General features: G+C 54.3%; 7 protein-coding genes across 7 annotated transcripts; 2 read left to right on the top strand and 5 right to left on the bottom strand.

The window, feature by feature from the left end:
* Positions 1 to 33: 33 nt before the first annotated feature.
* NCS57_00121200 (Endoribonuclease YSH1) lies at positions 34 to 2,900 on the top strand (the record flags this gene model as incomplete). The annotated part of the gene is made up of 4 exons (XM_053051282.1): positions 34 to 186; positions 239 to 336; positions 617 to 1,748; positions 1,800 to 2,900. The coding sequence occupies 4 exons, from the start codon at positions 34 to 36 to the stop codon at positions 2,898 to 2,900; spliced, it is 2,484 nt and encodes an 827-aa protein (XP_052919797.1).
* A 235-nt stretch (positions 2,901 to 3,135) lies between these two features.
* On the bottom strand, positions 3,136 to 5,920 carry NCS57_00121100 (V-type proton ATPase subunit a; the record flags this gene model as incomplete). The annotated part of the gene is made up of 5 exons (XM_053051281.1): positions 3,136 to 3,308; positions 3,362 to 3,541; positions 3,592 to 5,601; positions 5,650 to 5,728; positions 5,792 to 5,920. The coding sequence occupies 5 exons, from the start codon at positions 5,918 to 5,920 to the stop codon at positions 3,136 to 3,138; spliced, it is 2,571 nt and encodes an 856-aa protein (XP_052919796.1).
* An 870-nt stretch (positions 5,921 to 6,790) lies between these two features.
* Positions 6,791 to 8,738, bottom strand: NCS57_00121000 (uncharacterized protein; the record flags this gene model as incomplete). The annotated part of the gene is made up of 2 exons (XM_053051280.1): positions 6,791 to 8,133; positions 8,234 to 8,738. The coding sequence occupies 2 exons, from the start codon at positions 8,736 to 8,738 to the stop codon at positions 6,791 to 6,793; spliced, it is 1,848 nt and encodes a 615-aa protein (XP_052919795.1).
* A 4,415-nt stretch (positions 8,739 to 13,153) lies between these two features.
* Positions 13,154 to 15,331, bottom strand: NCS57_00120900 (Chromatin modification-related protein; the record flags this gene model as incomplete). The annotated part of the gene is made up of 3 exons (XM_053051279.1): positions 13,154 to 13,221; positions 13,277 to 14,097; positions 14,151 to 15,331. The coding sequence occupies 3 exons, from the start codon at positions 15,329 to 15,331 to the stop codon at positions 13,154 to 13,156; spliced, it is 2,070 nt and encodes a 689-aa protein (XP_052919794.1).
* An 847-nt stretch (positions 15,332 to 16,178) lies between these two features.
* NCS57_00120800 (Alkyl transferase) lies at positions 16,179 to 17,375 on the bottom strand (the record flags this gene model as incomplete). The annotated part of the gene is made up of 3 exons (XM_053051278.1): positions 16,179 to 16,788; positions 16,841 to 17,100; positions 17,154 to 17,375. The coding sequence occupies 3 exons, from the start codon at positions 17,373 to 17,375 to the stop codon at positions 16,179 to 16,181; spliced, it is 1,092 nt and encodes a 363-aa protein (XP_052919793.1).
* A 2,584-nt stretch (positions 17,376 to 19,959) lies between these two features.
* Positions 19,960 to 23,477, top strand: NCS57_00120700 (Glycoside hydrolase family 63; the record flags this gene model as incomplete). Its single annotated transcript, XM_053051277.1, has 8 exons — positions 19,960 to 20,083; positions 20,153 to 20,191; positions 20,250 to 20,367; positions 20,421 to 20,517; positions 20,636 to 21,263; positions 21,319 to 21,778; positions 21,835 to 23,079; positions 23,138 to 23,477. The coding sequence occupies 8 exons, from the start codon at positions 19,960 to 19,962 to the stop codon at positions 23,475 to 23,477; spliced, it is 3,051 nt and encodes a 1,016-aa protein (XP_052919792.1).
* Positions 23,478 to 24,144: 667 nt separating this feature from the next.
* Positions 24,145 to 25,185, bottom strand: NCS57_00120600 (ATP synthase subunit 5, mitochondrial; the record flags this gene model as incomplete). The annotated part of the gene is made up of 4 exons (XM_053051276.1): positions 24,145 to 24,258; positions 24,320 to 24,412; positions 24,545 to 24,856; positions 25,021 to 25,185. The coding sequence occupies 4 exons, from the start codon at positions 25,183 to 25,185 to the stop codon at positions 24,145 to 24,147; spliced, it is 684 nt and encodes a 227-aa protein (XP_052919791.1).
* Between the last annotated feature and the right edge of the window lie 151 nt (positions 25,186 to 25,336).

Genomic DNA, 25,336 nt, shown 5'->3' with positions numbered 1-25,336 from the left:
GACTGGTCGCCAACACCAGGCGCCCGCGCAACGATGGCATCCAAACGAAAGGCATCGGCGATGAACGCGGCCGCAGCGGAGGAGCCCGTAGACCCTTCAGACGAGCTCATGTTCCTCTGTTTGGGAGGCGGTAACGAAGTCGGTCGATCATGTCACATTATCCAGTACAAGGGAAAGACGGTCATGGTAAGCGGTTGAGAGGTCTCGAACAAAGGATCCGTCTAACAGCCATCACCAGCTTGACGCCGGCCAGCACCCTGCGTACGATGGGCTCGCAGCCCTCCCCTTCTATGACGACTTCGATCTCAGCACCGTCGATGTGCTCCTAATCAGCCAGTAAGCCGCCCCCTTCTTCCCACTCGTGCGACGATATAGGCTGGACAGGGCGAGGGACGACCTTGATGTGATGTGATGGAACGGACAGTACTTACTTGTCCGCGACCTGTATCGTGTTCGCGTGATATCTTCGCTTTGTATGCCAGATCAATACAATACAGTCTTTCCCGCTCCCCTACGTCCCTGCTCTTTTCGTCCTTGTGATGCCGTCCTGTCCTGGAATGCCCGTCGTCGACCTGACCAGAGCAATCCAATGAGGATTACAGCTAACAGGGCATAGTTTTCACATTGACCATGCGGCGTCTTTGCCGTATGTGCTCGCAAAGACCAACTTCAGAGGACGTGTATTTATGACGCATCCTACCAAGGCCATCTACAAATGGCTTATCCAAGACAGTGTCCGAGTGGGCAACACATCGTCAAATCCAACCTCACAGCCTGTCTTCACGGAGCAGGACCATCTCAACACGTTCCCGCAGATCGAGGCTATCGACTATCATACAACTCACACCATTTCCTCCATCAGAATCACACCTTACCCAGCAGGCCATGTCCTCGGCGCAGCCATGTTCCTCATCGAGATTGGTGGGCTCAACATCTTCTTCACTGGAGACTACTCGCGAGAGCAAGATCGACATCTGGTTTCGGCAGAGGTCCCTAAAGGCGTCAAGATCGATGTTCTCATCACCGAGTCAACTTATGGCATCGCCTCCCACGTTCCTCGTCTGGAGAGAGAGCAGGCCCTTATGAAGTCCATCACAAGCATCCTAAACCGAGGCGGTCGTGTGCTTATGCCCGTCTTCGCTCTGGGACGTGCCCAAGAGCTCCTCTTGATTCTTGACGAGTACTGGGGCAAACACGCCGACTTCCAAAAATACCCCATCTACTACGCCAGTAACCTGGCGAGAAAGTGTATGCTTGTTTACCAGACTTATGTCGGCGCCATGAACGACAACATCAAGCGTCTCTTCCGTGAGCGCATGGCTGAGGCTGAGGCCTCTGGGGATGGCGCTGGCAAGGGTGGACCTTGGGACTTCAAGTATATCCGCTCTCTGAAGAACCTCGACCGATTCGACGACGTCGGTGGTTGTGTCATGCTTGCCAGTCCTGGTATGCTGCAGAACGGTGTCAGCCGAGAGCTACTAGAGCGCTGGGCACCTAGCGAGAAGAACGGTGTCATCATTACTGGTTACAGTGTGGAGGGCACCATGGCCAAGCAGATCATGCAGGAACCAGATCAGATCCAGGCCGTCATGTCTCGCAGCATGGCTGGCGCTCGCCGAATGCCTGGAGGCGATGGTGAGAAGGTTCTCATCCCTCGAAGGTGCAGCGTTCAAGAATACTCGTTCGCTGCTCACGTCGATGGTGTCGAGAACCGCGAGTTTATTGAGGAGGTTGCGGCGCCTGTGGTTGTACGTTTGCTCCCCTTTCTACTAACAGGCACAAGCTAATATCTATTGCAGATTCTCGTCCACGGTGAACAGCACAACATGATGCGTCTCAAGTCGAAGCTTCTTTCGCTCAACGCAAACAAGCCGGTAAAGGTCAAGGTCTACTCTCCTCGCAACTGCGAAGAACTTCGCATCCCCTTCAAGGCCGACAAGACTGCCAAGGTCGTCGGCAAGCTCGCCTCCATCCAGCCGCCCCAGAACATACACCTTGACCCTGCTACCGCGCCTCCTCTTGTCACTGGAGTGCTTGTGCAGAACGACTTCAAGCTTTCACTCATGGCACCCGAGGATCTGCGCGAGTATGCTGGTCTCAACACCACTACCATCACCTGCAAGCAGCGTCTGACCCTTAGCGCTGCGGGCATCGACCTGGTTAAGTGGGCTCTTGAGGGCACATTCGGTACTATTGAGGAGCTGCCAGAGATGCGCCGTGCCAAGAACGGCACCAACGGTGATGCGGCCATCACCGACGGTGAGACTCACCCGGAGGAGGCAGATGAAGAGGTAGCCAGCCTCGTCGCGGCGTATCTGGTGATGGGTTGCGTTTCTGTACGATACCGCACAAACGGTGAGGTCGAGCTCGAATGGGAGGGCAACATGCTCAACGACGGCATTGCCGACTCTGTCATGGCCGTCCTCTTCTCTGTCGAGAGCTCACCTGCCGCCGTCAAGCGTTCCTCGGCCAAGCACTCTCACTCGCACGAGCTCCCTGCCGCAAACCCTCACCACTCTGCAACCCCTGAGGAACGCCTCGAGCGTCTGCTGTGGTTCCTAGAGGCCCAGTTCGGCCAGGACAACGTCGCCCCCGTCGCAACACCCAAGCTGCCCCCTACTCCCAAGGAGGAGGCGCCCGAGGGCAAGGTTAAGGATGAGGACGCCATGGAGGAGGATGGCGATGAGGATTCGCAGCTCGAGGAGAGACAGCGCAAGGAGATTGAGAGACTACACAAGATTGGCATCCCCGTGCCCGGAGTATCGATCAAGGTGGATAGATTGACCGCCACTGTGTGGCTGGAGGACCTCGAGGTCGAGTGTAACAACAAAGTCTTTGCCGACAGAGTCAGGGCTGTCGTCGAGCGGGCTGTCGAGGTGACGGCGCCTCTCTGGGGTTGAAATTACGGGATAGCTCCATGGGTGTGTATTTAATGGCTATAAGTTATGTAGCAAGCTTCAAAAATTTAAAAGGGACACAGGTCGTTTCGTTGGTTTAGCAGTTATCTAGTCGAACAACAAGGCTCAGACCAGTATTTCTAACAGTGCACTATGTTACCTATGGTACAATAACAAAACAAAAAACCAAGAGTCTACTACTATAACAAATGGTTCACCATTCCTTAACCCGCCCGTATTATCCCAGGTAATCCTTCAACTCCTCCGACTCTTCCAACAGGGTCTGGAACGAGAATGGCGCAAAAGGCCAACCCGCAAACTCGGCAAACTTGGAAAAGGACTCGACCCAAGCAAGACGCAGAGAGTGCAACATGGCACTGGTACCCTCCATACACACCAGAATAGCAATGGCTGGTGATAGGTTAGCAACATGTCCCCAGCGGTCCAAGACGGGCACGACTTACTCAGGAAGAACCACATAAAGAAGCAGACAACAATCATGATAACGCCAAGAACACCAGGAGTAGTCAGAGCGGGGCCAAGGGTCATGCTCCAGAGCACAATGCTCAGCTGCTGATGGGCCAGAGATAGAGCCCAGAGACGGAGGTAAGAAGCAGTGTGAGACACACAGTTCAGACAGAACTCTGCAAGCCGATTAGTATCGTAACAGACATTACTCGTAACAAAAACTTACCGATGGTGTGGATAACCTGGTGAATCATGACCTCGCTGAACTCAAACTCCTCGTGCTCCTCATCGATGTTCTGGGAGATCATAGCAACCCCCTCGCCATCATCGAAGCTGTTGCCGTGACCATTGCCTTGGGCATCATCGTCGTCACCATCCAAAGCACTAACTCGGGATGTCTCTCCTATGCTACGGTAACCCTTAGCGCGTGCTCGGTTGTGCTCCCATCGAAGGTAGAAAGGCTTAAGGAAGAGCAGGATGGGCACCTGGGCGAAGGTCAGCAGCAATAAGATAACTTGCACGGTGGCTTGTCCAGGATACAGCTGCTCATCCAAGTTTCCGGGCTGCAGGAACATGTAAATCAACATGTTCAGCAGACCAGGGGGCTGGAGTCCTTTTCGAAGCCAATCCACGGACCACTTGTAAACGATGCAGATGACAAGGTAGCCAAAAATGGACTGGAAGAAAATCATGCCCGGGATAAAGTTGCCCCAGATGTCAATGGGCTTCTTGAAGTGGCGGGCGTTGATGTAGGCGAAGCAGAGAGAGTACGTCATGTGCGCCCAACCGAGAATGATACTCATCTTCATCTTGTAACTGTTGCTGAAGAGAAGATCATTCTCAGTACCGTGCCAAGCATAGTCTAGGCCGAAGGGGTAGCGGTGGCCATGCTCGTTCAACACGGCAGTAATAGGAGTCGAGTTAGTATAGCCCTCGGGCTTCTTGAACTCCCAGGCACTGTCGAAAAGAGTCATCGACTTGGAGAAGGCATCGTTGTAGATAAGACCGGTAAAGATGGAGAAGACAGCCATGACCAGAGCAATGTATCGACCGTAGAAGATCATGGCGAAGAGCTCGAAAGTGACCTTCTTGAGCGACTTCTCCCAGTAGATCATAGCAAGAGCAGCCGAAAGCATGATGATGGCGTGACCAAAGTCACCAAACATGACAGCGAACAGGAAAGGGAAAGTGACAAAGACAGGAATGGCCGGGTTGACTTCCTGGTAGGTGGCAGTACCATAGGCGTTGACAATGGTCTGGAAACCCTCGGTGAACTTGTTGGTCTTCAGGTAAGTAGGCGGCGTCTTGTTGGTTTGGATCTTGTTGATGATGGAGGGAACCGAGAGACCAGCTCGGTTTGTGACATCCTGCAGTGTCGTCCTGATCAGGGGAAGATCGTTTGTAGGAACCCAGGCCTCAGCAATGAGGGTTCGGCGAGCGCTGTCGTACGAGAAGTTGTTGAGGGCACTGTATACAGCCTTCTCTTTGGCAACGAGAACCATCCAGGCAGACAGAGACTGAGAGATCTGGTTGAGCTCAGCCTGAAGAGTAGCCTGAGTGTTTTGAAGGACATTCTGGACATCCTCAAGACGGTTGTTGACCTCGTGGATCTGGTCACGTCGGAGATCGCTGTTCTCGTCGACGTTATAGACCTCGGCGCCCATAGACTCCGAAATCTTGCGGATCTTGGCGAGGATCTCCTTGCCATGGGCGAAGATGACAAAGACGTTCTTGTTGATAGCCTCGTTGTTGGTGGGGTCAATCAGTGGCTCAGGAATTTCAGACTGGTTCATGTACAGGTTGCCACGCAGAGTTCGCCAGAGGATACGCTCAAAAGCGCCAACTCTGTCCCTAGCGATGACACCAGCAACAAAACCAATGTTCATTCCCGAGAAGGATCGCTCGACGTCAGCAGCCCCCTGGTGCTGTTCAACGTCCGAGAGCAGGGGAGCATCATCGTTGTCGGTTGAGGCACGAATCTCGTCGACATTGCCGTGGGCACGATCGAAGAAGCTGCCGGCCTCGCGCAGAACCCAGCGCCACTCAGTCAAGTCTCCCTCGCGCTTCTTCAGAGTCTCGTAACTCTCGTTCAGGGCAGAGACTCGCTGCTCGAGCTTCTGACTTCGCTCGGAGAGCTCATCGATCTCGGAAGTCGAAGGCGAGGCCAGTCGTTCAACGTCGAGGTCGAGCTTTCGAAGGGGGATGCCGATCTTATCCATCTGAGAGTAAAAGTATCCTGGGGGTTGTTAGGGAGAGCTTTCGTAGATGCCTAGGGATGACGTACGCAGCTGTCGCTCAACATTATCGAGGCGTCGGATCTCCTGGGTGAAAGTGCGCTGGAAGGCACTGACATTCTCGTTGAGCTGGATGAAATCAAGATGTTAGATGATGTTCTCGATTGATGAATTGATGGACTCCAAGCTTACGTCGCGGAACTGGCAGAGACCAAGCTCGCCAAGAGCCGTAACGACCTCGCGGCCAATTTCATTAGAGACATAGAGCTGGACCATGCTCATGTCCGCCGAGCGGAACGGGGTGTCCTGTTTGGGAGCCATGGTGATGCCGCTGAAGCACCAAGGCTTTTGATAGTCGTTGAGTTGGAGCTTGTCAAGGAGCAAGGCACGCTCGGCGCGGTTACGTCGCAACGTTGGTTTGCCACGGGGCCTTGTTGTTCCGGATTACAGGTCACGTGTGCTCCACTGTTGTGTGGCATGCACTGCCATACCAGAGCCTGCGCCACTAACCCCTGGATAAGGCCGAAGCTTTCCAGGTCTTTGATAAGGTTGTTTTCAGAGCAATCAGAGATAGGCTGGATAACTAGGGGTGTTCAGATCCGCATAGATAAATTATAGTCGTTGTCATTTCTGTGTCGGAGTTGCTGATTGCATAAAGGCCATTATTCGCACTCTGCCGTCGTTACCGCCGGAGGGGAGCAAACTCAGCACATGTAATCAAAGCAATACTTGAGTGGTTGTTAGAGGTTAATACCTTTTTTTTCTCTACCTCAATATGCATGAAACACTGTAGTCCTAATAATCTTACAAGTATCTGGTAAGTCGTTCTGTCAGTTGAGACAAGGCCTCGAGACCGAGAAAGCATTGGTGTGGAAACATCTAGACACTCACTCAACACAAGTTTCAACGCACATCAACTGCCAGAACAAATAAGTCAAATTGACCAGTTCGTAAAGTCATTATCTAATTATCCGCGGTTTTTCTCTATCGTCATCTTCATGTGTCAATAACGCTTTCGCACAACAATGACTTCAACTTTTACCGCTAATTTTCAACGCTGTACGCCCCGGATATCTGATCAAGATGCAACCAAAACCCAGCCATTCAAATCCGTGCCAGAAACACCGTCAAATCGAACAGAGTAGAGATCCAAATCGTGATGCTGAACCGCGCATCAGCCTCGGCGGCCGCTTACAGCCGTCGGCCGAACATGAAAGTCCCGTACATGCCTCCGACGTCGGCCTCGGCTACCGGGATCTTCCTCATACCCCAGCTCTCAGCGCCCAGCTTCCACCACCGGGCGCCGTTGTCGATGGTAGTGCCGTCCGAGTTCATGCGGACTAGCCAGTAGCGGCTACCAAATTCCTTCGGTGTCCACCCCACCCGTTCAAGGTTCTTCTTCGCCTTGGCCGCTCGTTCGTATGCACGCTCCTCGAGTTCGATAACATGCAGCGGGGCGGACCCTGGGTTCAGCAGCGCACTAGCACTTCCGATGATGGTATCCAGGTCAGAAACATCGAGGTATCGGAGGGAGTGGGGGATCCACTGTCCCTCCTGGTAGAGAAGCTGGTGGATATCTCGGAGATCGAGACCTCGTCCGATGGCAAGCTCCTCCAAGTGCTGGACAAGTGGAGTGAGAAGAGGGATCTGCGAGGGATCCATCCTGCTTCCCTTCAGGCTCAGGGAACGAAGGGAGGTTGGAAGACGAGGGAGGATGGCATCAACATCAGCCTTGCCGAGCAGCAGGTGGCTGCTCGCATTTGTAGCGAGGCTGAGGACGGTGATCGTCTGAATAATAGCAGGGTGCGTTGTAATAAACTTGACAACGACCTCAGAAGACAACTCCCGGCACTTGGCCAGGTTCAGGTGGGTGAGTCTCGCCGTCTCAGGGAGACTCTGTAGCGCCTTGTCAGTCACTCGAGTTCCAGCAAGGTCAAGGTGCGTAGCTTTTTCAAGCCGAGGCAGGATGGCCTCAAAGACGGAGCCCGGCAAGTTCAGGCACTTGTGGAAGGAAATTCGAGTAAGCGTCAGAGAATCGGGCCAGGGCGACGACTGGACCAGGCTCGTAAAGGCGTTCTTGAAGTAGGGAGAGGAGCAGCCACAGAAGTCGACGGCTCGGAGACGGGGCATATCAAAGAACAGCTTCTTGATCACCTCGGGACCCAAATCCTCATCGATGTACTCCTGGGCCAGAAACTCCTGCAGGTATGGGGTCAGCTCCAGACATTTGAACAAGGTCTCGGTAGTCAGGTTTCGAGTCTGGGCTCTCTCGCTCTGAGTAGAGAAGATGGTGGAAGGGTTAAAGTGGCTAAAGTCAAGCCGCCGCACGATAGAGGCGAGCGCTGGGTACTCGGTAATGGTAGCCAGGAACTTGCGGAAGATTCTCGAGTGGGGGATCGTGATGTGGCGGTAGAGAGTGTTGAGCGTCGCGGCGTGGATGGATCGCGAGGTCAAGAGAAGGGCCATCAAATCGGCATTGCGTGGTGTGAGGCCGTTTGGAGGAATCTCGATGACGAGAAGATCGATAATCGCACCTAGGATCGACATGTCAGTGCGCAGGCCCTCTTTAATAACAAGGGGACTGGGGTGCGCGAGGACCCAGGACCCCCAATTCCGGTAGTTGAGTTGACTTACCCAGGACTTCGCTGGGGAGACGCTCGAGAGGAGAGGTTCCGGTCTGGTAAGTAGGGTGGGAGACCTTCTGAACGGGAACAGCTGGGGCTGGAGAGCTCCATGTCATGGACAGCTTGTGCAGGTCCTCGCAGCTACGGCTGGCGGCCTTGCCCTTGATGGGGATTTGCTTCCAACCACGGAAGTTATCCGCAGGAAACCAAAACCCATGGAGCCGACTGTGAGGCTGCGTCAGAGGAGCCTGGAACGACGGCTGTGCAATCTCAACGGAGGGTGAGGGTGATTCATCGAATACCTCTTCCGTCCCTTGAGTGTAGGAGGAAATCTTGGACCGTGTAAAGGTCTGCGCGAGGCCGTCGTCGTTCTCCCTCACGGAGGAGAAGGACGAGCGGGCCGTCTTGTCGCTGTTGCTATTGGGGGAGTCGGGACGAGACATCTTTGCTTTGAGGAGGGCAGAAAGGTCAAAGTGAGGCACCGCGTGGTGCGTAGGGCTCAGCGGGACGGCCATACGAGTCTAAAGACGAGAGGAGAGTGCAATGGCCGACCCTGAAGAGGGCGGGAAAAGAATCAGGACGGGAGCGAGGGTTAGGAATGTGGATGCGTTCGTCGAAGAGCTTCGCCTGTTCTCAGCGAAGATCGTGAGTCCAGGGAAACGAGTCACACGGAGAGTGTTGGTTGGTGGCCAACCCAACGGCTGGCAAAAAGTTGGCGGAGGATGAAAAAGGCTGATAGTTGAGCAACTGCAGTGGCGTAGTATGAGCCACCGGATCCGGAGCCTATACGGTTATGTAAGAGTAAAGGCGAGGCTAAGGCGGGGGGGCCGATGACGAAAGGGTTTGTCGATATCGGAGGGTGAGGTTGATCGGTAGTTGAGAGAGATTCCAAGATGAGGATCCAGGTCTAGGCTTGTAAGAGTCGAAAAATCTTGACAACAGAAAACAAGGGAACAGACGAGGGCGACCAGGCGCATCGGGCTCGGGGCCTGGATATAAAGTGTCACGGAGCTAGAGCCACGACTCCACGAGCCACGAGGGAAGCCACCCCCGGCGGAGGCGAGAGTCACCTTCTGGAGCCTTTGCTGGAGCCCTCATGACGAGGGTAGGGTGTTAGAGGGTCCAAACACCAAAGGCGGGCCTGAGCGACCGACGAAAGGAGCGCCACCCGGGGGACCAGCCACGCCCAGTAGCCAGGGTATTTTGCCAGGGACGTTGGCGAAAAAGCGTGTTGGCATGCACGGGGCATTAGCTCAGGATCGCACAATATTGGGTAATGGAAATCGAGGACTGGATCTTTCGGGGCCGTGGCCGTCAGGTGAGCAACACACCACGACCACGGGGAAGGGCTGGAAGGCTTGGAACTGGAACCGATGGGGGAGTGAGAGGAGAGAAGACGAGACGAGACTTGGAAGCACGGCCATCCATGACAAGGAACCCCCCATGGTGATCTATTCCATGGCATGGCATGGCATAGTGAAAAGACAGGCCATACAAGGCCATGAGCCGCCAGCCTGGGCTGTGGATGGTTGAGTCTCCAAAAGCCGTTGCCGCTCAGTTTTCCAGACAAAGAAAAGATTCGACTGACCCCCGCTGGCGCCGGATCGGCCTTGAAGAGGTGGTGGGCAGACTCCATTGGACGGGACAGGTCAAGATTTGGTAATGGGAACGACGTCGAGGCAAGCCAAGAGAGAAAAAAACTCGTCGCCTCCCACAATTGCCCGTTGTCTAGTTTTTGGCACTTGGAAACCATCCTAATTCCTCCAGCGAATATCCCAGACGGTCAAATCTCGCTGAGCATCAGGTGCTTTTCTCCCCAGTTGCACCATCAGCCTCACTCTTTGGTTTCATTCCCTGGTCGTATATACGAAGCAGCACAGGACAACGACGACGACAACGACAACCTAGACAATTCTCACCCCCCCTTGTGCAACACTACTACACTGCACTCCGCCGCGCTCTCCCGCTCCGCTCCCGCCAACTGCGGCTTGTACTGGTCAAATGGCCGATGGCCGATGACGCGACAAGGGTCTCTGTCAACGACACCTCCCCCATCGGAAGCTCATACCGAGACAGAACGACCTTGGTGACATTTCCCCCGTCTTGGTTGCTTGCTCGCACACGCACTCGCTCCTCTGCAGAAGCGTAACGTAACGTAATGGCTGCAGGAAGTAAGTAATGGAAATTCAGAAGCCCCTCATTCATCTCTGATCCAGGCGGGGGTGAGAGGAGGAGAAGCAAGATGCAAGCCCTAGGTCTCTTTTTCATCAGATCCGCCGAGATCCTTATGACCAGGTACCAAGCCCAAGGCATAATTCCAGCCATGCGATTCGACAATGGCCATCCGGGGGCCAGCGCTGTCACTTTGTTTGACCACCGTGTCTGTATTTTTGGGAGAGTTGAGGCAGCCCTGAAAGCTTATACAAGAACCAAATCACCATGACGGATAACGGCTGGCCGAGGCATAGCAACCTGCAGAGAGGCTGCTGTAATATGCAATGCCTCAATCAACTGCATACAGGAGAGCGTCTTGATCGCATCCCGCGCTCCAGCCACGCCGAATTCATCGGCTTACTCAACTCGCCCCGATCATGATCAGCGCCGCAATGCCGAGTCCCATGAGCAACACCATTACAAACTCCGTCCTAGCCGCCGGACATGACGGGAAGGACAGTAGAACAAGTAGAACAACGGGAGAAATGAGTAAACAGAATCACGGCCCCCTCTTTTTTTTCCCTTCGAGGACCGGCAGCGAAGCCGGTCCCTTGAAGAGCTAGGACCCCCAGATTCCCCCAAAGGGGTTGTTTTCGAGTCAATCACCAACCGTCATCTCGCTCCCGGTGGGCGATATCGCTACCGGCACCCCGTTTCGTCCGGCCCTAGTTTGCAAGCGCCAGCTCGAGCTTAAACACGCCAGGCCGAGACCGACACACGGCGAAACGACACCGACTCCAGCCGCCGAGGAGTAGTAAAAAAAGAAGGCGAAGCAAAGCCGGCCGCCGGGGGCGCCGCTAACACTAACACAGACGAGACGGCACTTATTACTGATGGGCGGAGTTTGAGAGGATTCTGCCTGCTCCCTCCCATCCACCCAAACCTGCCGTTGTGCGATAATACTCCGGAAGGCCATCATGCATAGACAAGCAGGACAAAGGAGAGAGATGCTGCGAGAGCTGGGACCTCTACCATACGATATCCCATAGTACGACTCGCATCCCGAAACGGCGCATCTAACATGCGATTCAGCATCCAGCACGTGCCCCATATAGTGCCTGGCTTAGGTTGACCAGCAAACCCGGCTTCTCCCTACTTACGGTGTGCTGTAAATTGGATTCGCAGGGTCGAGTTTGCTTCTTTGGGTGATACTGGGGGATGTGCAGCGCCTCATCTGCTAGAGCGAGAGCTCGCTAGGTCGCTTCACCGTGAAGTTAACCCCCTGGGGCAGGGCGGTTTGATGACGCCGAGCACCGTGACCACATGACCTCGACTTCGTGACCCGGCCGGAATAGGGGGCCGTTGCCATCATTTGCGAAACTCCGTGCCACGATGTTGAGACCAGACGAACCCCCGACGTCGAACGCCGCAGGCACAGCCAGTTTTGCTACAGCACAGCAGGTTGAGAGACCTGAAGTGATAACGTGAGCTTCCGCGCCAGCGGCTCCGGAGCGCGGCCCTCGCGCAAGCGCCGTGCAACAACCCGCACCCCCCGGACCCTATCACCAAAGGCCAGGCCGGGCAGAAAAAAGCATCGACCATTGACAACGAGCCAGAACCATTTTTACCCCGGATTTTCCAAAACGTCATAGGCTGCCTGCTTGTTGCTGCTTTTTCTAGACTTGTCACTTCCCTTTTTTTTTCGCCTCCCCGAATCTCGCACACACACTCACCCTCACACTCACGCATACAGCAACGCCCTCTCCGAACTTCCGGGGTTCAGCTTTCTTCTCCGCTCCGTGTGACATGCTTTGGCTTCTAGCCTCTTGTCCTGGAACGTCCCTCACCTTAGCTTCCAACCTTAGCTTAGTTCTCTCTGCTCTACCCGTTTCTCCTCTTTCTCAACAAGACGCAGGGCCCAGATGTACATGGGGTCCCTCAACAACCTACCTAAGTGCAGGAACCAGAGACAAACCGTCCGAGCTCTCGCATCACGGCTGCGCACCTCCCGGAGCCCAGAAATCTTAGCACAAACCTCCCGCTGCCACAGCTTCGAATCGCCATCGTCTCGTTGGTCAATGCCTCTCGTCTTCCCCTTTCTCCTCCGGACGCCCAGCCCCAGAACTCGGGTCTCATTACCTAACACTTTGCTCTTAGCGGCCCAGGCTTTGGTTCTCGTGACACTCAAGACCCCTCCCTCGAATTCGTGTCAAGCTCCGACGGCCCGCTACTACAACACCACAACACAGCAAACGACCACACAACAACAAATTTGAGCATCGTGACTTTTTGTTTTTTCTTCCTTTCCGCCTCTCATCCCTCACTAATACCATTTCGAACATGCGCCTCTATTGGCTAGATCCAATGGTGCCTTCATCTCGTAAGGACCCTCCTCATTTCCCCCGCATTTCGGTAAACCCGTGTATGATCAACCGTTGGCATCTCCACGCTCGACTATGCCGCTTTCTATAGAACAGACAACGAATCATCGACACATCCTCCTTCATATCTCCTCGCATTCAGAGAAAAAGTCGACAAGATGAAACTCTGCCGAACCCTCTGCCCGGCCGGCTGAACATGCCAAATCAAGACGGGTGCTGTATGACCGCGTCCGCCTCCCTCCCAAAAAAAAAAAAAAAGAAACGCCGTTGTGCCTGTAGTACCTATACATGGATCCATTCTACCGGCTGTGTAATCCATTCCAGAACCAATCGTCGATCCCTCGACGAGGCCATCGTGACTTGTCCGTGACTCATGGTGCTGGGCGTCGCCTGACCTACCGGCTGTTCGTCTTCTTGCCTCCCATTTTGAGGCGCTCCTTGCAGTCTTCGCAATACCATTTTGCTACACTCCATTAGCCATCTATTCATCCGGTACAGACGTGCACTCGGCAACTCACCTTTGGATCCTGGTGCGACCTTGAGTCCAACACACTCGAGGTGGAACCACTCACGCGGGCATTCATCCGCATCGCACGCTACCATCTCACCGTAACTGACACCATTGCAATAGCAATACGTCGGCTCGTCTGCATCAATGTCTGCGTCATCCTCGTCGCCCTGCATGCTGCTGTTTGTGTCTTCGTCTGCCAACTGAGCAACCGCTGCGTGGATCGTGGGAGCGACCTTCTTCTGGCTCTTCTTGGCACCAGCTGCGTCATTGTTTCTCGACGACCGCGACCGCGATTGAGCCGCTTCCTGGAATGTCGCCAATGCCGGTGTTGACGGCTTACTGGCCCTTCCACTCTTGGTTGTGACTGTCACGCTCTGCGGCGCTGGTGGTACCGATTCGCTCTTCCGTCCGTTCTCGTCCGCCTTGGTCTCCTTCTTGCTGCTGGTCGTCGTCGGTGGCGGAGCAGAAGCAACAACCTCTGTCCGCTCGGTGTCTTTCTTGGAGCTTTCCGTCTTGATAGGCACACTGGGCTCCTTGACAACGTTTGTATCAGCACCGTTTTGAGGCCAATTGGTTGGCTGTGTCCCAGGATCCGGCGTGCTAGCAGGTTTCCCATTAGGCTTGTTAGACGCTGATGACGTCGGTCGTGCCTTGGTACTTTCAACATTTGCGGATTGTATTGAGTTTTGTCGTGCGCGCGTTGGGGCAGGGTTTGGCGTAACCACGGGCGCTGGCGAAGCTCGAACAGGAGCAATCTTCGGCTCGGGAAGCTCTGTGATGACGGGCGACGAATTGACTGATGGTGACATGCCGGCGACTCCATTCTTACTGAAATCACAGCGTTAGATTCTTGCATGGTAGTGGGGATGGATAGAACATACCTCTTCTTAGACTGGCCGCTCCCTGAGGGAAGCGCCTTTCTCTTCTTGGGCGCTTCAGGAGCAGGCGTTGCCCTCGGACTTGCGGTCTTCGGCTTTGGTGCAGTGGTCCCGAAGACGGTGCTCATGGCGCGTTCTGTTGTCGCGGCCCCGTTGGTTGTCTTTTCTACCTTGCGTCGTTTCTGAGGCGGGTTGCCGTTGTTGGCTGCTGCCGTAGAGATGCCCAGGCCAACATTGGCGCTCTCGGCCGTCTTGCGAGACTTGGCCGTCTTCTTGGTGCTTTCGGCCTTATGTTTACCGTCGTGATCGTCCGCTTCGGAGTCGTGGTGGGCATTATGAGTAGCGTGATTGTTGTGGTTTCTCGAGTTCTTCTTGGCCTGCACGGCTTGCTTTCGAGCATCGCTTCTAGCGGCTGCCTCTTCGGCCAAAGCCTGTGCTGCAGCAGAGATGGCTGCGGCGCCATCGCGCCGTGTACGGTCAACATGTGATCTCGCGAGGCGATTCTCGGGATACGCCCAGTGGGTATTGCTTCCCCATTTGGCTTCCTCGCTGAATTCGTTCTCTAGGTGTGGCCAGACGTCTTCAATACGAGCAAGCTGGGCTTGCAGTGCCTCGTTGGCAGTTGATATAACGTGGTTCTTTTCTTCAAGCGACACCAGCATTTCTTGGATCTTGACGGCGGTCTGGCGGAAGAGGTGGCGGCGAGGAAGGTTGGAGGGGTCAAAGACCAGGTCCTTGTGGGATTCGTCGACCGACGGTATGGGTTGGAGGGCGTTGTTGATTGCGATGCCGCTCGAGCTGTTCTGGGCGCTCATGGGCGCGGAGGTTGGGGCAATTCCGCTCGAGGCCTCATTGTTCGTGCGTGGCTCGGGGAGGGGAGCATTAGCGGCGGCGGCGACAAGTCGAAAGAGCTGCTCTTCGGGCGCAAAAAGTTTGGCATCGACTTCCTTAAGAAGAGTGAAATGGCGAACCAGCTCCTTTGGGAGGGCGGTGACGCAGTCGGCGAAGTGGGTGATCGCTGGGAAGATGTCGATGGGCTGGTCGCCGCCGCCGATCGAATCTCTACCAGCACCAGAGCGACCCATAGTCGCGGTGCTTCGAGAAGGGTTCGTCCGAGCCTGGCGGACTGGTTGCGACCGGCGTTGCGACAGGCTCTCCGCCGGAGAAGCCTTGGCCGACTTCATCGTGGGCGACGCGGGTAGGATGCGAGGATTGAGGCGACTGGGTCAACCAGCTCAAGCGGCGGGACGGACTGGCTGGCGACAGAAAGATTGGGTATGTGCCTGGTGCGAAGGCGGCGAGAGGGAGTAATGAGGCGAGTAGCAGTTAAATCGACCAGATGTAAAAAGAGTTTAGGTCATTATGTGCCAAATGCCATATGAGGGGAATATGAGCTTGGGAAGAAGAGACGCGAAGGTGCAGATCTTGTTTTCCATTTGAAGGCTTCAGAAAGCGAATGCCGCGGCGGGAGTCCAAGAGTAAGTACGACAGGCAGGTACCTCCCGTCTGTACTGGCACCCCCCGACTCACAGGTCCACGTCGGCCTCAGGCGCCAGGCGCCCCAACCAGGGCCCCAGCTGCACCACGCGGGCGCTGCAAATCAAATCCGGAGAAACCACCCCCCGACCTCGGATGTTTTTTTCTTATCTGATAAGGGTGCGCGTGGACAGGAATATCGTCATAGGCTCGAAACCAACCAGCTCTTCAGGTCAGTTGAGTGAGAGATGTGCGAATTGTACCGTCAGCCCAGTAATTGGCTGGATAAAAGGCTCATATGTGATTCTCTTTGAGACAACATTTTCTTCCAACTAGCGATATTCTTGAATATGCAGTGTATTGCAATATATTGCATCTTATCGCAGACCTAATACCCATCTCAGAGCACCCCAAACTGCATAGCTATATATACACACAAAAGGTCTCAATCCCGCGCCAGAAAACCAAAAGACTCTGCCATAAATAAATGAAAAATAAAGGGATTTTGTTTCCATGAACCTCGGGGTATCACTACTTCCAGTCTATCGAAACACATCACGCCGTAACAGTTGCCGCCCGGACCGGCGCCTCTTCGCGATCCTTCTGCTTCTGCCGCCACTGCCACTCCAACAAGATCCAGATGAAGTCGTGGAGATCAAAGTCGGGCCACAGAGTGTCAATGAAAAAGATCTGAGTGTCCTGGTGGCACTGCCAGAGCATAAAATCGCTGAGGCGTTCCACTCCGCTAGTTCGAACAAAGATATCTAGAGGGGGGTCGCTTGCTGTGTACATATGCTTGTCGAGTGTCTCGGCTGTGATCGTCTCGGGGTTTGGCAGGCCAGAGAGGCTGGCTGCGCTGTTTCTCGCCCTGATGCGAGGTGGGGGTGAGTCTGGGTGCAGTGTGGGCGATGACGAATCCCCATCACTGTCTTTCTTGGCATCATCGCCATCCAAAGGCTCCGAGTCCTCGGGCAGAACATCGGGGATCGTGGGCAGACCTTCGCGGCCGTCCAGCTGGCGCGACAGGATCTTTTGCCTAATACGAGAAGGGGAGAATGGTGTGCTTCGGGGAGGAGTGGGAGCAAGGAACTCTTGCACCGTTGATCTGACTGCGGTGGTCATCTCAGCTCTCGATGTGTAGGGGAAGCAAATGTTCAACACGGCCCTGCCCATGCGTTAGTTCTCGTCCAATGCTTCCTTGAAGATGCAAAACCAACTTGTTGTTGTGCTTGGTTCTTGCGACAGCCTTGTCAACAACCTCCAAAACATCGGCTCGAATCATATCGCGCTGGCCCAGGACGCGGACACGGGCACCGTAACGATCGAGAATGTGGCCGTAGTTGGTCAACTGTTCCAGCTTGACCTTGGCCAGCTGCATAAGGCCCTCGACCTCGTATTTCGGGCGATTGTAGTTCTCGATACTGAAGGCGTAAACTGTGACGACTTTCACGCCGCACTTGTAGCAAATCTCCATAATCTAAGTACAACAGGTTAGTATTCGCACAAGAGTACAGGACAGGTGGTACATGCCCTAGCCAGGGCCTCAAATCCATGATGATGACCCTCCACCGTCTCCATTCGGTGGCTTCGAGCATACCGCCGGTTTCCGTCCATCTCGAAGGACACATGTTGGGGGATAGGGCCTTGCTTCAGGGCACCGATGAGAAGCTCGCGAAGCTGGCGCATAGCCCATTCTCCGGGAGGAGACTCAATAATGACTTTCCGGAGAAAGGAAGATATAGCGTCGGACATGGTGGAGATGGTTGTATTATCGAGATCTGTGGTTGGTGTACGGGGTATTGAAAAGGGAAAAAAAATTGGTCGAGATGGCGAACGTGTCGTGTGGACGGTCGGTAAGAGCGCGACTCTAAAGGTGAACGAGAAGGGATAAATATTATGCAAGGTCGAAATATGAAATCAAAGTCGCATGGCTGATGGGAATCTCGAAAACTGAAATAGGGAAACAAACGATTGTCGGAGGCGAAGATCAGAGACGTGACGACGAGTGTTGACAAGTAAGCCACGAAGCTATAGTGGCGGAGCTGGCATCTGACGATGGGGATGGGGCTTGTTGAGGCGAGGCGTTAAGCACTGGGACACTCAGATGGAAAGAACGGCGACGTTGCCTTAGCTTTTTGTGCCTGGCACTGGAGGGCGGGAGCTTGGCGCAAGGGTGAGCCCGGGCCAATAAGCACGCTGCGCAACAACGTATCGTCATAATCTTGGAGCAGCCGAGGCGTTATGACGACGGCTGGATCTCGGCGTCCTGGGCAAGCAGCTGAGCTACGAGGCCAGAAGGAGCTTTGATGCAATCGATTGTGGTGAGATTTGAGCAAGGATCGGGGTGTTTGACGAGGGTGTGACCTCGAGCTGCTGGCTATATAAGGATCCAGTGGCTCGATGTTGGTACAATCCCTACCAGGGGCTCGCGAAAGAGCTCACTCGCAGTGGCTGATCCATTTGGCATTGCTTGGGGAAATATATATCTCCTGGAGCATTGTTTTCCGAGTTTGACATGTGAATTGGATGTTGCCATGTCAGTTTATTGTCCTGGAACCTGGCTTTGTCGATGTGAGGCTCGGTAAGCCTCTATCCGTGGATCCATGTTGGATCCATGCCCCCAAGAGACCAGCCAAGCATGGCTGAATGAAATCGGTCGGATGTCGCATTGAAAGGTTTCCGACATTCACTTTCGAGACTTTCCCATATCTTGATCGTACAGCCGCATTGGGTATTTAGTGTCTGATTGCGCCACTTGGTGACGACAACAAGTTGCTCGGTTTGAGAAGCTATACAAGCATCATCCTCGTTCAGTCATTGGGATGTAGAGAAGCCAGGACTAGCTGGCAGTAGTCCATCGCATTTCGACAATCCAGACATGAACGAAGGAGGCGTGTTCTTTTATCCTTCCTTTTACCTTCGAAGAGTGGATGAGCATGGGCTCCATATTGGGTGTCCATGGTGTCCATCCCTGGCAATTCGGGGTTGCAGGGTAGTTGTCCTGGCTCTGAAGACTCGAGTGATACCAAGTTCCAGCTGACCATCCAATATGCAATCCGTATGTAGGAGCACTCATCGAGGTTTCATGCAAAGCCCGCTGTATGGTGGCATGCGGAAATTGATGAATATTTAAACCCGGTTGCTGGGCAGGTTAAGGGAAGAACTTGGAGAGGTCAATTCGTCACCAAAAACTAGTCGCTCTCTCGATTCGAGGCAATGGATCAGATAGGATGCTATGCCAGGCACCGTCGGACTGGCCGTTGGAAATACTGCCACAAATAGAATGGTCAAGATCGAGTTTTCTCAAACTTGTGAGACGGTAAGGTCCCGAACCTTGATCGAGACCACCAATACCCGGCTCTCAACGCTCAAAGACGTCATTGCTGCAACGAAAGCCGCAGCTGTTTTAGCGCAACCCAAGTCTGAAAAAGCCACAACAATTCTCGGCCGGGGAGGCTGGAGCCGCTGTCGCTCACCGGTATGCGCAAACCGTCTCCAGAGCAAGTGCTTCATAAATCTCGTGTAAGCTGCTGTGTAATGCCGTCTAAGGCAACAGTAATGTTCCCACTCATGGAGCGTTCCAGCGGAGACTTGGCCCCGGACAACCATTCATGTTGACCGTTTCCTGTCGTTTCCTCTGGCCTGCAGTTGGTCCTGGGCTCGCCGAGGGGCCACCGATGATGGTGTTCTTGGTGGAGTTTGAGAGCCATGTCCATGACTAGCCGTTTGTTGCCCAAGTGTTGCCATCGATGTCACTCTGCTGCAAGCATTGCTATCCAGAGACATGAACCCATGTATCCAGTAGCATCAAAGCGCGCTGCAGCCGAGGGGACACAGCGGCCGCCGTTCTCATCGGCCAGCTCAACCGTGATGCGCCATTCGTCAGCAGCCATGTGCTATCGTGGAAAAAAAGTAGAGCACTGAGACCAACAACAAACCAGGAACAAAGAGGGAAGCTACGCACCTAGTTGAGACCGGAGCTGCTAAGCTCAAGCCTCAGGCACAACCGCGACGGGACTGTCATGTTCTGGTCCTACCCACCATCGTCGATCCCGTCTTGTCTCGCCCTCGTTGAAAGTTGTTTTTCCCTCCTCTCTCCTCTCTTCCTCCTTTCTTCTCTATCCTTCTCTCTCCTCCTGGGAAGCTTCACCTAACGACATCATCTCACGACTCGTCCTCTTGCCCCTACTTTGCTCCTTCCCCTCTTCTCTCCCCCCACTCGTTCCAATTGATCTCGTCCTCCCCCACCTAAGCAATCGTTGCTACCCCTCGCCGATCGTCGCCTCCGTCGCCCGTGCTTGGAGCTCTCTCGTCAAGCAAAGCTTCAGATTGCGCCATGGTTGTTCATGACGGTCACGAGTACCTCACTGAGGAAGAGAGACGCCTCAAGGAGGATCGCGACCGCACCAAGTACTGGAAGAAATGGGGTCCTTACGTTGCTGAGAGACAGTGGGCGACAGGCATGTGATAAACGCGGCACACCCTGGCTCATGCCGCCCATGATAAGCCAATTGCTAACCAACCCGCAGTTCGAGAGGATTACAGCCCTGACGGAGATGCCTGGAGCCGTACGTGCAGCTTCACAAACCTCGAGAATCACCGCCACTCTCTAACATATTGCGCTAGACTTCCCTCACGACCATGCCCGATCGCGAGCTTTCCGATGGGGTGAAGATGGCATTGCTGGTGTCTGCGACACTCACGGCTACCAAAACATTGGATTTAGCTTCTGGAATGAGGAAGAGTTCGTCTAATGACGCCAATTAACCCGTGTCATGAGTGCTGACACGTTTTTAGCGACTTTCTCAAGGAACGTCTCTTTGGCCTCTCCAACCCACAGGGCAACCACGGAGAAAGTGTCAAGGAAGCCCATTTCCACGTCGATAACACTCCAGTCAGTTTCCAGCTCAAGCCTCAATGGTTATTCTCCAGTGACCTCATGCTAACTCCCTCTGCAGACCGTAATAACCCCCAGACTCGAGACCCACTATCATACTGACTTGCCATGATAGCATTCGTACATGAAGTTTCTCTACAAGTACCCGCAGAAAAAGTTCCCCTACAAAGACCTGATCGACGAGAACGCCCGCAGAGGAAAGGAAGACAAGGAGTACCAGATTATCGACACTGGTGTGTTTGACGAGGATAGGTACTGGGACATCTTCATCGAAACCGCCAAAGAAACCGACGACCCCGATGAGATCCTGTTTCGAGTTACCGCATGGAACCGAGGCCCCGACCCTGCACCGCTTCATATCATTCCTCAAGTGTGGTTCCGCAACACTTGGAGCTGGGGCCGAGAGCCTGAGGACAAGAAGCCTTCGATTAAATCCGTCGACGAGAACGCCGCCAAGTCCAACCACTGGAGCCTGGGAGAGCGTTACTTCCTTTGCTCCCCATCGCCTGGTGTTGGCTCGAGCGGTGACGATGTGATGCCCCAGTTCATGTTCACCGAGAACGACACGAATTTCAAGGCTCTGTACGACCAGGAGAATAAGCAGCCATATGTGAAGGATGCTTTCCACAGGTACATTGTCGATGGCGAGAAGGATGCCGTCAACCCTGCCAAGACTGGTACCAAATGCGCTGCTTGGTTCAACTTTAATGAGGACGGTGGTGTCAATCCCGGTGAATGTGCTGGTAAGTACTTTGGCGCATGAAGCTTCGAAGGCTATTTGGCTAAGCTATACTTTAGTCGTTCGTTTCCGCTTCACAAGAAGAGACGATACCTACCTGGACGAGGAAGAGTTCGACGATGTGATCGAGAGCCGCAGGGAAGAGGCGGACGAGTTCTACTACAGACTCAGCCCTCTTCCCATGGCAGACGACCTGCGAAACATCCAAAGGCAGGCCTTCTCTGGCATGATGTGGACCAAGCAGCACTATCATTTCATCTGGGACCATTGGGCGAACGGTGATCCCACGATGCCTCCTCCCCCGGCCTCGCGGAAAGACATCAGAAACTCAGCGTGGAAGCACATGCATTGCGACGACATTCTGTCAATGCCTGACTCATGGGAGTATCCTTTCTTTGCTGCGTGGGACAGCGCTTTTCACTGCATCCCGCTGGCCATGATTGACCCCGATTTCGCCAAGAAGCAGCTTGACTTGTTCACCCGAGAGTGGTACTGTCACCCCAACGGACAGCTTCCGGCGTAAGTTGACCCTTGCTTAAAATGTTCCTGAGATGGTTACTGAAGTACTCTGTTAGTTACGAGTGGAACTTTGGCGATGTGAACCCCCCAGTGCACGCCTGGGCCACATTTAGAACTTTCAAGATCGAGCGGAAGCTGTATGGCCGCCAGGATCTTGACTTCCTGGAGCGTGTGTTCCAGAAGCTGCTCCTTAACTTCACCTGGTGGGTGAACCGTAAGGATGCTGACGGCAAGAATGTGTTTGAAGGAGGCTTCCTGGGCCTTGACAACATTGGCTTGTTCAACCGATCTGAGCCCTTGCCCACCGGAGGTGTCCTTGAGCAGGCTGACAGCACAGGATGGATGGCCTTCTACTGTCTGTCCATGCTCAACATTGCACTCGAGCTGGCCAAGCACCGACGCATCTACGAGGACATTGCATCCAAGTTCTTTGAGCACTTCATCTTCATTAGTGATGCGATGACCTTCCGAACAGGCCACAAGGATGAAAAATCTCTTTGGAACGAGGAGGATGGCTTCTACTATGATGCCATCTCTTGGGGCGGCCCCTGGATCCAGCAGCTGCCCGTTCGATCGCTCGTGGGCCTGATCCCGCTGTATGCGACCATCACTCTGGAGCCAGAACTGATCAACAGGCTCCCGTCATTCAAGAAGCGGGTTGACTGGTTCATCGAAAACCGATGCGATCTGGCTGAACGAAACATGGCCAGTATTCGGAAGCGAGGAAAGGGGAACAGAATCTTGTTGTCCATTGTCAGCAAGGACAGGCTGGAGAAGATCCTCAAGCGAATGCTCGATGAAGATGAATTCTTCAGCGACCACGGCATCCGATCTCTTTCCAAGTTCCACAAGGAGAACCCCTTCTCGATGGATGTCAACGGACAGAAGTTCTGTGTCGGATACGTGCCAGGAGATTCTGACAGCGGTCTGTTTGGCGGCAACAGCAACTGGAGAGGCCCTATCTGGCTGTGCGTCAACTTCTTGCTAGTCGAGTCCCTGCAGCGCTTCTTCCTGTTTTATGGACCCGACTTCCAGGTTGAATGCCCGACGGGCAGTGGCGACTACATGCATCTGGGCAAGGTGTCTGAAGAGATTCAGCATCGCCTGCAGCATCTGTTCGCCCGTACGGATGATGGTAGGCGCAGCATCAACGGTGGCGATGACCGTCTCGACTTTGATGAGCATTGGAAGGATTATCTCTGGTTCCATGAGTTCTTTGACGGCGACACTGGACGAGGCCTGGGCGCTACCCACCAATGTGGCTGGACCGGCCTGATTGCTCGAATGATCCATGATACTGGGTATGTTATGTTGAACAAGACTTGTCAAGTATATGCCAGATTGCTAACCAAGATATAGTGTCAACTGCCGACTTCCTCACACCCCCCGTACACCATCTATCGCCATGGGCCACTACTTTGATGACATTTTCCATCGAAGTGTCGGCGTTCCTCACCAGGGTGGCATGCCTCGCATCAGGCGCTCATCGACGGCTCGGTCCATCGGTGCTCGTAGTGATTTTGATGATGATGCTCGCTCCATGACCAACTCTATTCACCACGATGACCCAGAGCGAGCCAAGGAACGGTCCGAGGCGGATGCTCACATGCATAGCTACGTTTCGGACCAGCTAGAGAGGTACAAGGATGAAAGAGCTCAGGGCTATGAGCACGACGACGAGTACGAAACGAAGGCATAGAGAGCATAGGTAACTGCTGCAATGGGCAGATAGACGGCGCTATTAAGAGAAGGAAGGCATAGGGCGTTCTAAAAAGCATGACCTTGGGAGGATGTCGTGTAGGACTGGTAGAAATTCGTTTGTAGTCGGCGGTTTAGACATGTTATCCAGCATTGAAATGAAAGTCTGTTCTTATGTGAGACTGCGATTTCTGAGAGCAGCATCATGGCTCTTGTGAGTTGTTATTGCAATTGGACACATTTGCTCCAAATGCCGTGAATTGTTCCAGTGCAAAATACCTCTTTGACGCGTTGTGAGCTCATGATGGAGCTCCTCGAGTGTGCTCGTACTTCCGCTAATTCCGACCAGACCTCGGATGAGTTTCCAGAACAACAGATCACATCACGAACTTTGAACAGGTCAATTGGGGAATTGCATTTATTGCACGCCCTATTCACACCCTCCTACACTATTCTTTCCATCGACACACTCTTTCCCCTCCCATCCGGAGACGTAAATAAAAGTCGGGGGAGGTCGGAAAGAGGGGAAGCCCAGAAGCCGGCGGGCAACACGGGAGGGGGGGAGGGTGAGAGAGAGTTGCCCGGCCGGTGAACGCCCAAACGAGACGACGAGATGGGCTTAAAGGAGACAACTAAACAGGTTTGTTTAACACTATGAAGGGGTGGTTTTACAGGGAGTCGGTCAGGAGCTTGTTCATCTTGGCGATGCGGGCCGAGACGCTGAGGTCGATGGTTCGGTCTCCGATCTCGACGACGAGTCCGCCAACAATGTCGGGGTTGACCTGGGTGAGGTTAGTTGTTAGGGGGCCTGGGTGGCATGTCGAGGTCTAATTGGTGACGTACAGAGTTGGTGACCTTGAGCTTCTGGCCCTGGCTGATGTAGGCCGACTTGGAGACGGCAGACTCCAATCGGTTGAGGGTTCGCTTATCGAGAGGCTAGAGCCGATGTCAGCCCAATGCTCCATCAATCCGCCCATGAGTCCATCAATTGGCGTTGTATTCCCGATATAAGCCGATTGCTATTGCTCCCTCGGAGCTCCCCCCCTCTCATCTAATATCCAAACGTACCTGGGCGCTGGTGACGGTGACCTCGACCTCGCCGCGGGCGGCAGAGATGATGGTGGCGAACTTGTCGCAGACGCCGGGCAGGAGGCCCAGTCGGTTGTTCTCGGCGAGGGTCTCGAGGAAGTTCTTGACGGTCTCGTTGCCGGAGCCGGCCTTCTTGGCGAGCTCCTCAATGATGGCCTTCTTGTCGGCCTCGGTCAGGGTAGGGGCCGAGAGGATGGCGACCAGCTTGGTGTCCTTCTCGAGGAGGGCGCCGAGGTTGGAGAGGGCAGCGGCGGTGGGATCGAGGCTCGAGGTCTTGACGGCGGCAGTGTACTAAATTGACGCAAAAAAAATTCTTGTCAGCGACGGCGCGATCCATTGGCCCGGCCGGGGACGCATCGCGGGGCACCACGATGCCAATTGGGTTCGGAGGAGACGTTGTCGACCGGTCATGACCCCCGCGAGGCCCGGGGAGGGGGAGTGGTGTTGCTGTTTACCAGAGCAGTGGCATAGGTGCCATCGACGCCGAAGACGGACACGGGGGGCTTGACCTCGCTGGTAGCCGCGGCGGCGAAGGATCGGACGGGGACGGCGACGCGGAGAGCAGCAGCGCGCTGGGGAGCAGCGGCCCGGACGGTGCGGAGGACTTGTCGCGAGAACATGGCGGCGGGTGAGGGCGAGGTCGATGGAATTGGGGTCAAGGGAGTGATGGAGTTTCGGGTCGTCGAGCTCGATAACTTGGAGGTTGTTGCTTCTCGGCAATTTTCGGGCGTTGGATGCCTGGGCGGGTGTCAGGCATCCACTTTCGATTAC

Source organism: Fusarium keratoplasticum, chromosome 1, assembly GCF_025433545.1.
Source record: "Fusarium keratoplasticum isolate Fu6.1 chromosome 1, whole genome shotgun sequence".
NCBI lineage: Eukaryota > Fungi > Ascomycota > Sordariomycetes > Hypocreales > Nectriaceae > Fusarium > Fusarium keratoplasticum.
The sequence above is the reverse complement of the archived record's forward strand: the minus strand, read 5'-3'. Positions and strand labels throughout refer to the sequence as shown.